General features: G+C 31.7%; 2 protein-coding genes and 1 long non-coding RNA gene across 3 annotated transcripts; all 3 read right to left on the bottom strand.

Annotated features, from left to right (window-relative positions):
• Nucleotides 1–811: 811 nt before the first annotated feature.
• On the bottom strand, nucleotides 812–1,707 carry LOC126657262 (cysteine-rich repeat secretory protein 55-like). Its single transcript, XM_050351929.2, has one exon. The coding sequence runs from the start codon at nucleotides 1,698–1,700 to the stop codon at nucleotides 912–914; it is 789 nt and encodes a 262-aa protein (XP_050207886.1). The 5' UTR covers nucleotides 1,701–1,707; the 3' UTR covers nucleotides 812–911.
• Nucleotides 1,708–3,603: 1,896 nt separating this feature from the next.
• Nucleotides 3,604–7,804, bottom strand: LOC126655015 (uncharacterized). Its single transcript, XR_007632846.2, has 3 exons — nucleotides 7,112–7,804; nucleotides 5,234–5,333; nucleotides 3,604–3,821 (listed from the first exon to the last, which is right to left on the bottom strand). It is a non-coding gene; the product is annotated as an uncharacterized LOC126655015 (long non-coding RNA).
• A 1,629-nt stretch (nucleotides 7,805–9,433) lies between these two features.
• Nucleotides 9,434–10,338, bottom strand: LOC126657752 (cysteine-rich repeat secretory protein 55-like). The gene has a single exon (XM_050352516.2). The coding sequence runs from the start codon at nucleotides 10,303–10,305 to the stop codon at nucleotides 9,511–9,513; it is 795 nt and encodes a 264-aa protein (XP_050208473.1). The 5' UTR covers nucleotides 10,306–10,338; the 3' UTR covers nucleotides 9,434–9,510.
• Between the last annotated feature and the right edge of the window lie 220 nt (nucleotides 10,339–10,558).

The raw sequence follows: 10,558 nt of genomic DNA on the forward strand, positions 1-10,558 counted from the left end.
TTTAATAATCGAACGCATGGTGTAGTCGTAATTTTTTTTTAAATGGTTCAACCGCCGATTGAATATTTTTTTTATAATTGAAAAGGAAAGATGCATATGGAAGGATTTGAACCTACGGCTTAGCAGTTTACCGGTTGAATTAATTGAGTAAAATTATAAAAACATAAACCTAATTTGTATAATTCATGGTCCGACTACTGCTTTAGTCTGTTCAATCGCGGGTTCACGGCTAGTTTATTTCGGTTCCACCGACTCAATTAAGTTGGATTGGACAGCCGGCTGGTTTGATCTGGTTCAACTACTTGAACCAGCCGGACCGGTTCTTTCCTCACTGATTGATATTATAAAACAGCCCAAAAAAAACTGAAACTGTTAGTGACTTCAATTATTATTTAACATTACTTTTTAGGGTAATTAATCCTAAAGATCATTGAACTTTCGAATTTTTTCATTTCAATCACTAAACTATTTTTTTTTTCATTTTAATCACTGAACTTTCATTTCTTTTTATTTTGGTATTTTCCGGCCAAAAATGCTTAGGTGGCATCCGGAATTAATTTTTTTTAACCTGAAAACTTGTCATATATGCATTATTTGATCCAAAAAGTCATTTTCAAAGTGAAATTATGTATGTATGATAAATTTTTAAAATAAAACTTGTAAAGTCCGGTTGTCACATATCAACTTCCGGCTGCCACCTAAGTATTTTCGGCCTGAAATACTAAAATGAAAAAAAAAATAAAAGTTCAGTGATCGAAATGAAAAAAAAAGTTTAGTAACTGAAATGAAAATATTCAAAAGTTCAGTGATCTTCAGAATCAATTACCCTTACTTTTTTATCATATAGTTCACTTTTATGTCTTACAAGTTACAGCTTAAAAATTGATACAGCAGAAATTGAGCTAAAAAAATTACGCACGAACCACGACACGTTGAGTAGCAAACGATGACGATGAAGAACCGGTCGAATCAAGAGGGAAGAAAAATGGATAAAGCTCATACCGTACATAACAGTTACTATAAAATCCCCTACAGCCCTTCCTATAGTTGCAGAAGTTCGGAAAATTGCCGACGGCAATGGCTAAACACTGAGCACAGTCTAAATCAGCAAGATCCCTCGTGCATTGCACCAAACCATAGAGCGTATTGAAAGGTGATAGCTTCGTCTGATCTTTTCCTATCCGTTGATTCTTTGAACCAACAGCTTCTGATTTAATCCCATCCATCAAATTACCTAACGTTTTATTAAACACTTCCGGCGACACGTCGGTGACATTTTCAACGTTGATTAAAAACAGTGCGTAAGAATTATCAAGTTTTCCGATGAAATTATCTTTCTGGTACCGGAGGAAGCAATAGTCGTACCAAATCCGAGCGTTAGCTTTGTTAGGGCACTGTTGGAGGATTTTTTTGGCGGCGTCTTTGAGGCAGTCGGAGCAGTCTGCGCCGCTCACGTCGCTCCGGCATTGTGCAAGGCCGTAGAGCTTGTCGCTACCTTTGCCGGAGGAGGTGGCGGCGTAACGTGAAGAGGAGGCTTTGGAGACCAGTTGAGAGAGTAAGCTATTAATGTTGGATGAAACGGTGCTGTTTTGGCTGATTGGTTCACTGCATAAGTTGCCTACAGAGTCGCCGGCGTTGATGGTGAGTAGGAGTTGGATAAGGAGAGAAAAAAGAAGGGTAATATTGTATTGAAGTTTCATGGTTAGTTTTTGTAATGCACTTCATTGTTCAAGGTTGTTATATAATTATGAAAACTCTTTACCTATAATGCGTTGACTGTAGATAAATCAATTTTATTAATTTTTTTTGGGTCCAAATCACATGCGACTTTGCTATTTTTAACATTTTTACTTAGATTTATTCACCCAAAAGTATTTCATCTTCTTAATTTTTTTATTATAGCCTCAACTTTTAAAATTTCAATTTTAACTTATTTTTTTGTTTTTATTTTTAATTATAACTATTTATTTAAATTAAATAAAAAAAAGTTGTAATCAATTTCTCATATTATTTTATTTAAATATATTGTAATAAAAATATAAATTGAAACAATATAAAATAATAGAAAGAAGAGATTTTAATTTTTTTAATTTAAAAAAATGGCGATAATTGAAAGTATTTTTTTAAAAAGAGTTAAAATTGAAATTTTGAGAAAAGACAATTCTTTTAAATAATTAAAATTTTAAATCTAAAATTATGAGAAAATAATATTATTTTATATAAATTTATCTTATTTAAAATAATTTTTTTGTTTGAGAATTAAAAGTTAGATTTAAATAAAAAAAACATTAACTATTGAATTGGTGGGCATATGATTGCGGATATTGTTGACTTATGGACTCACTAAACATTAGAAAAACAAGTGGTGGAATGAATAAGCAACTCGGGCTTCCAGAAAGTCTTTCTGGCTTTTTAGGTTGTGGGTGAGGTCAAGTTTGTGTATTTATATAGGTTTCATACTCTTTTGTTCAAACCAGTGTTTTAAAAACCGGACCGGACCGGCCGGTCGGACCGGTTAAACCGCGAACCGGCCAGTGGTCCGGTCTGAAACTGCGAAAAACCGAATCTTTTAGTTGGACCGGGTTGGACCGGTTGAACCGGATTGAACCGGTAAAAAACCGGATGTTGAACCGGATCGAACCGGATTGAACCGGTAAAAAACCGGTGAACCAGAAAGTTTTTTAAATTTTTTTAAATTTATCAAACCGGTTGAACCGGTCATTGAACCGGTTCAACCGGTTCAACCGGAAACCGGTGGCCACGCCGGTTCGGCCACCGGTTCGGTTTTTAAAACACTGGTTCAAACATAAATTTTACTATTAATCAAAATATGAAGGGAATAGAGGAGAATAATGGCCCCAACGTTTGGGATCATACATAATTATGCCTTTAAAGTTTAAAAAGAAACAAATAAACTTTTAACATTTTTAAAAAGAGCCAAATAAGTTTTTTTTTTAAACAGTGTGTGTATGGCATGTGAAATTGCCGATGTGGCAAACTCAAATCCTGCAATGTATTTTCTAATTTATGAATTGTATCTTTTCCGTTCTCTTTATAATAATAAAAAAACAATTTCAAAAATAAAAACTCTAAAATCTAATCAAAATCAATTAAGAATTTTAATTTAAGACATGAATACAAAAATGAATAAATAATTTCACTTTCACGTTTCAAATTAGAATTCTAAATTAATTTGGATTTGGGGTTATAACATTTTTTTTAAATTGTTTTTTATTATAAATTAAAAAAATGCAATTCGTGAATTAGAGATGCCAGGTAAGATTCAAATTTTCCATATTAGCAACTCACGCGCAACGCGCGCACCATTAACGAACTGTTTAGGAGAAAGGCTTATTGTCCCTTTTCAAATACTTTAAGGGCTTATTTCTCTTTTTTAAAAACATCGGAGACTTATTTTTCCAGTGGCGGTGGCAGTAGAAGTGGAAACAGAGGTGGCCGGAGGGAGTGAAATGGTCAGAGTTAATTATTTAATTAATTACAGACATCTTAAGTGTCACGACCCGAAATCTCGAGTCGAGACCGGCGCTAGGGAATGGGAGTGGTTGCTCCGAAACCCGTAGCAAGCCTGAAAAACACTATAAATTTTTCGCTTTTAAAAGAGACGTATGACACATTTATTAAATAACTGATGAGATAAAACATCAGAGTTTTAAATGTGCTTTAAAACATTTAAATACAATAAGACTATACTAGTCTACTGCGGACAACTAGAACTTAAAACCTTCTTTACAGTCTTTTATCAAAGTAGACTTCCGAGAAATAAACGTTCGGAAGCCTTCATCAAAATCGGACCAGCTTTCCTGAAAAATAATTCCACAACGTGGGTCAGATATACTGGTGAGTTCATGCCGTTACAAATAAATATTTCATAAAGTTAAAAACCGTTTTATATTTAAAATAACTTTATGTATTTTCGAAATCCTTTGAAAACATCTTTAAAACAATTGAAGCCTGAGCTCACACATAACATATTTCAATCAAGACTTCAATATCAAAGAATGTCAACCATATACGTTGACCTTTAAATTAAACCACATTTCTTAAATTCGTCCATCTACATTGATGGCGAAACTTATCAACACATCATACATGCATAATCTTATGGGACCGATAGCACAGCCAACCGATCAACCATATCCACAACATACATAAATCTTAAGGGACCGATAGCACAGCCAACCGATCAACCTTATTCACCTGAGACCGATAGCACAGCCAACCGATCAACCTTATTCACCTGAGACCGATAGCACAGCCAACCGATCTAACACACAATCCTGACATCGATAGCACAGCCAACCGATGTAACACACACACACAATCCTGACATCGATAGCACAGCCAACCGATGTAACACACACACACAATCCTGACATCGATAGCACAGCCAACCGATGTAACACACACACACACACAATCCTGACATCGATAGCACAGCCAACCGATGTAACACACACACACAATCCTGACATCGATAGCACAGCCAACCGATGTAACACACACACACATTCCTGACATCGATAGCACAGCCAACCGATGTAACACACACACACAATCCTGACATCGATAGCACAGTCAACCGATGTAACACACACACACATTCCTGACATCGATAGCACAGCCAACCGATGTAACACACACACACACAATCCTGACATCGATAGCACAGCCAACCGATGTAACACACACACACACAATCCTGACATCGATAGCACAGCCAACCGATGTAACACACACACACAATCCTGACATCGATATCACAGCCAACCGATGTAACACACACACACACAATCCTGACATCGATAGCACAGCCAACCGATGTAACACACACACACAATCCTGACATCGATAGCACAGCCAACCGATGTAACACACACACACATTCCTGACATCGATAGCACAGCCAACCGATGTAACACACACACATAAACTGACATCGATAGCACAGCCAACCGATGTAACACACACACATAAACTGACATCGATAGCACAGCCAACCGATGTAACACACATTCAAGCATAAGCAAATGCATAATAATTTTCAAAACTATGTGTGTACCTTTCTATATCAAAATAATATATATATATAGTATATACATAAAACATACATCGATACAAGGCATGTAAACATATAACACCGCAACACATATATCACACAGTATGTTAAAATATGAGACTTTACGAATACCGAAATGTAAAAACATGTACTCACAGAAACCGTTTAACTATGGTATTACTCCGTCAATGCTCCTTTAAACAACTCCGTTAATTCCCTTGGTCCTCCGACTCGATAGCTCGACAACTTGTCGAATCTAGTTAGGATCAAAATATTAATTCTCTTAATTAATAAAATCCTAACTCTAGAATTAACTCTATACAATATTAATTTAATTTAATTAATTAATTTTAATCCCCAAATAATTTCTTATTTAATAAGTTCATAACTTATTTTATTCATGTAATTTTTTCTTTACTTATCTCTTTTTACACATAAAACCATTATTCAGAAATATTCATTTAAATATTTCATTTTTCATAAATATACTTTATTATATAAAATATATTTCCTTATATCAATAATACTTTCCACTTCAAGGTTAATTATTTAAATTTATTAAAACATCCCCGTATTATCTTAAATTCCACTTTTGGTTAAAATACCAAAATACCCTCAAACTTTTCAAAATTGACCATTTAGGTCCTTTCGTAATTCAATCGATTTTAATATCGACAAAATTACTTAAAATATCCAAAATCATTTTACCTCAGATTATTAACAAATATAATCTGGAAACTTTGGCTAACATACCATGTAGCCTTTCAACTTTGAAAAAATACGATTTAACTCAAAAACTCTAGTTTTCGGCAAACATATCCAATTCTTTCAAAAATCATCAAGATTCTTTAAAATTCTCAAAATCATTTCACATCAGATTATACACATCAATAATCTGGAAATATGGTTAAAATACTGATTGGTCCTTTATTTTTTTTTTTAAAATACATTTTAAACCTAAAACTTTAAATTTTGACAATCAAGTCCAAATCAATTGAAAATCACATCAATAAATCCTTTAAATAGTCTAAGCTTACTCATCAACTCAATTTTATGATCTCACATTTAATTCATAGACATGCAACACAATTTAGATTAAAATCGAAACTTTTAATTTCTTAAGTATTCATCAATTATGGATAATCCAATCAAATTAACCAAAACATATTTATTTTAATTATCATACTAAAACAGCAGCCCCAAAATTAAAATAAATTATTTTTCATAATTTTAACAATTTTAACAATTTAAAACCGTATAAACAATTAATAATCAAAACCGATTATTAATCCGTCAAAACACCTCAACTAAATCAATTAAATTCCATAAATAATCAACATATATATTTCATACATTTTTCATGAATAATTTCTGTCCAGAAATTAAAATGACAAAAATACCCTTTTTAAACATTTTTTTACCGATTAAACTATTATAAAAATTAAACCCGATTAACAAACCATTAAAAATTCACCATTAAACATTTATTCACCATCAACCCAATATCTAACTCAAACATAAACCAATTTATTTCCAGAAATTTAAAATCCATTTATTTATCATTTTTAAGCGATTTTTAAGCCTTTAAAACTATTAAAAATCGAACTCCAAACCATTAAATTAATACCCGAAATGTTTAACATTTTTAATCCACAAAAATCACACTTTAAAGCATATTTTAACCTCATGAAGTAGATCAGCCCAGAAATTAAAAACAATAATTTAATTTCACGGAAAAATTAATTCAAAACCGAAACCCATCTCTTTAAACTAATTAGCCACTATTTTTAACACTTTTAATCCATGAATATCACATTTTTAAACATATATAAAAATAGTATTTAACATCAGCCCATAAATTAAAATTAATTTAATTTCCCATATATAAAAATTAATTCAAACCGAATATATCAAAACTATACACAAAAACCGAATTAAACACAATTAAACCACAAATTTCAACAACTAAAACACATAATATAAGCTTATTAAACATCAGAAAATAAACACAAAGTTTTGAGCTAGCGATTATACCTTGATCCTACATGCAATTGTAGATTAGTAATTAGCGGGTGATTTCCAACGTTTTTCGTTAAGGAATTATTGAGAAATAACAAATGAATAATATAGCTAAGGATAAATGGTGAGTTGAGAGCATTCAACAATGGAGGTAAAAGAAATTTGCTGGAAATGAAGTGGGGAAGAAGACTTAGGATATTTATTAGTCTAGGCAAAATTACAAGTTTGCCCTTGTGGCAATTTCGTAAATAAAAGTAACTTTTGCAATATTCGAAATTAAACTTTCTCATTAATTTCCGAATAGTATTTCATGAATATTAACCTCCAAATTATCATCTCGGGATGTCTATTTTATTTTATAATGAATTTTCTTTATTAATTCTGCAGTCCAATTGCAGTCCGGCTAAAATATACTTTTTCGTCCAAAAATTCTCAAATTTATTCCTTGGACTCCAAATATATTAATAAGCTTCCTCGATTATTTAAATTCTCAATTTGAACTTAAATAATACGTTTCCTTAGTCCTGATTACTTAAATCCTGACGAACCCAGCGGTTCGATTTGAGCTGCATTGTTCTTTAAATTTCTGCACTGTTTTTCATTCAAATTTTATGAAATAAAATTCATAAAATTGAAGAGGACGTCGATAGCTTCGATTTGACATATAGATCATCGAATTCTGATGTCGGAATAGGAAGATATGAATTTTGGAAATTCGTCATTCTAAAATTGTCATATTATTATACTTATCCAAAAAAATTTCAAAATAATTCCTTATGATTCCAATATTTTTATGGGCTTCCCTACGTATTTAAATTCTCCATTTTGAATTTAAATATCCCTTCTTATAATCCCGATCGTCCAAATTACGACATATATCTTAATTTAATAATTCAAAATTCCGGGTTATTACATTAAGGATATTTTCAATTTTTTTGAATTTTTAGGGTCTTTTGATATGATGTCAAGTGATGTGAAAATGTGTATATATTTTTTTAATTAAGTGACAGCTCAACAAATTTTGACGGTATTAAATATTTTTTGGACAGAAGAAGTTTACATGTCAAGACCCTAAAGTTTAAAGGGTAACTGAAAATAAAATTTAAAGAGTTTGTTGTAAGAAGGCTCTAAAATCAGGGATCATGAGTTATTATTAACCAAATGAAATATAAAAAAATTTAGGCCAAGACCATCTATAAGCCCTTGTATTTTTTAATTTTTATTTATTTATTTTTTAATTTTTTTGTTTTTATTAATTCTTATACTTAATTTATTTTAAAATTTTAGGTCCTTATTTGGACGAATAAGGAGCATGATTACACTGGCTATTATACACACATGAGAACTAATAACTTGATATGTTAGCAAAAGTTATCACATCATCAAATTTTAAGGGAGATTGGATAAACAAAAATCTCTAAATACAAGGACTTGTTGAATACAAAAATTTGAAGGCACCATAAATCATTCAAAAATACCTTATCTTTTTAATTTTTTTTATTAAATACCTCACCTTTTAAAAATTTCAATTTAGCTTATTTTATATTTTCACTTTCAACTATAGCCATTTGTTTAAATTTTATTGAAAAAATATTAAAAAACCACTCTCTTATATTATTTTATTTTTAAAATTTATTATGATAAAAATATAAATTGGAACAATATAAATAATATAAAATATATAATTGAATTTTTTTCTCACAAACAATTTACACAAATAACTACAATTGAAACTGAAAATTAAAAGAGCAAATTACGCTAAGGTCCCTGAAGTATACCATAATTAACAGTTTGGTACCCCTTGTTTTAAAAGTCTACTTAATGGTCCCTCAATTTTAATTCCGTTAACTATTAGGTCCCTCCGTTAATTTCAACACTTACTTTCAAACGATTTGGTACCTCAACTTTAGTTTTGTGAACGATTTGGTCCCTCACTTTTAATATTATTAAACGATTTAGTACCCGAGTTTCAATCCGTTGAACGATCTAGTCCCTCAAATTAACAGAAGGATCTCTCGGTTAACATAATTAAAACTGAGGTACCATTAAGTAGACTTTTGAAACAACGGATACCAAACTGTTAATTATAATATACCTCAGGGGTCTTTAAGTAATTTGCTCAAATTAAAATATAGGTTAAAATTAAGAAATTTAAAAGATGAAATTATAAACGATAAAAAAAACAAAAAAGGAGATTTTTGGATGATTATTAAGCAATAAAAGAATGAAAACATGGGTCTTTAAGCCCATCATTTTATAATTGGAGACATCTGCAAAACTGCAATCATGACAAGCATCAATCATGCTAATAATAAGAAAAATGTTATGAACAATGAATGATAATAATAGTTCAACTTTATTTCTTAGAGAAACTCATAGGTTTCAGATACATATAGTGCTTGAGAATCTAGTAATTAATCCTCAAGCATTATAAGAAAAGTAGCACCAACTGGGGCTGTAGAATTGGTAGCCTCAGGAAAGTAAAATGGATACACTTCATACCGAACAAAACAATTGCTATACATAAGATTGCATCCCTTCCTATTAGTGCAGTATTTTGAGATATTTGAAAGAGCTTTGTTCACACATTTACCACAGCTTGCCGAACCAATGTCCCCAGTGCATTGAACCAACCCGTAAACCGTAACCGAAGACGAAAATTTCGTTAAACCTTTCGAAATCCCTTTGTTTTTCGGAACAACGGCTTCCGATTTTACCTTATTCATCAAAGAGCTCACAGCTTTGTTGAAATTATTAGGCTGATACGTAACATTTTTGACGTTTACGTATAAATACCCGAACGAAGTGTCGATTTTTCCGATGAAATTCTCGATGTTATACCTTAAAAAGCAGTGGTCGCGCCAAATTCTCGAATCGGGTTGGTCTCGACAGGCTTGACGGATAAGTTCTGCTGCTTTATGGAGGCAGCCAGAGCAATCGGCCTTGCTTATGTCACCCCTGCATTGTGCTAAGCCGTACACTTTGTCTCTGCCTCCGCCTGAGGTGGCTACAAAATGACCTAATGAGGAGGCTTTTGACACAAGTTTAGGGAGTACGGCGTCGATATTGGCGGATATTTTGGCGTTGGTACTTGTATCTTCATTGCACAAGTAGCCCAGACTGTCATCCTCACCATTGCAGGTGAAGAGAAATAGAGTGATGAGAAGAAGAGGAAGAAGATGAGTAACATTAGGGTTAAGAAGTGCCATGCTTTTGGTTTGTAATACTTGAATTGAACAACATTGTTGATATTTATATAGAAATAAAAATAGATTTAGATGATTTTTTTCAAAAAATATTGGAAGAAACTAATTTTTGATCCCTTTATTTTTTTTATAAATGAGAAAAACATTTAATGATTAATTCAAAAATAAAAAAAAAAGATTTATAGTGAATTTAAATGTACATAATTCAAATAGGTGAAACTCATCTTTAGGCTCATGTGCTTTTAAAATTTTCTTT

Source organism: Mercurialis annua, linkage group LG7 (assembly GCF_937616625.2).
Source record: "Mercurialis annua linkage group LG7, ddMerAnnu1.2, whole genome shotgun sequence".
Classification (NCBI taxonomy): domain Eukaryota; kingdom Viridiplantae; phylum Streptophyta; class Magnoliopsida; order Malpighiales; family Euphorbiaceae; genus Mercurialis; species Mercurialis annua.

What these genes read in the sequence shown, in the direction of transcription:
- LOC126657262 (XM_050351929.2), bottom strand. Translation starts at nt 1,700, where the DNA reads ATGAAACTTCAATACAATATTACCCTTCTTTTTTCTCTCCTTATCCAA.
- LOC126657752 (XM_050352516.2), bottom strand. Translation starts at nt 10,305, where the DNA reads ATGGCACTTCTTAACCCTAATGTTACTCATCTTCTTCCTCTTCTTCTC.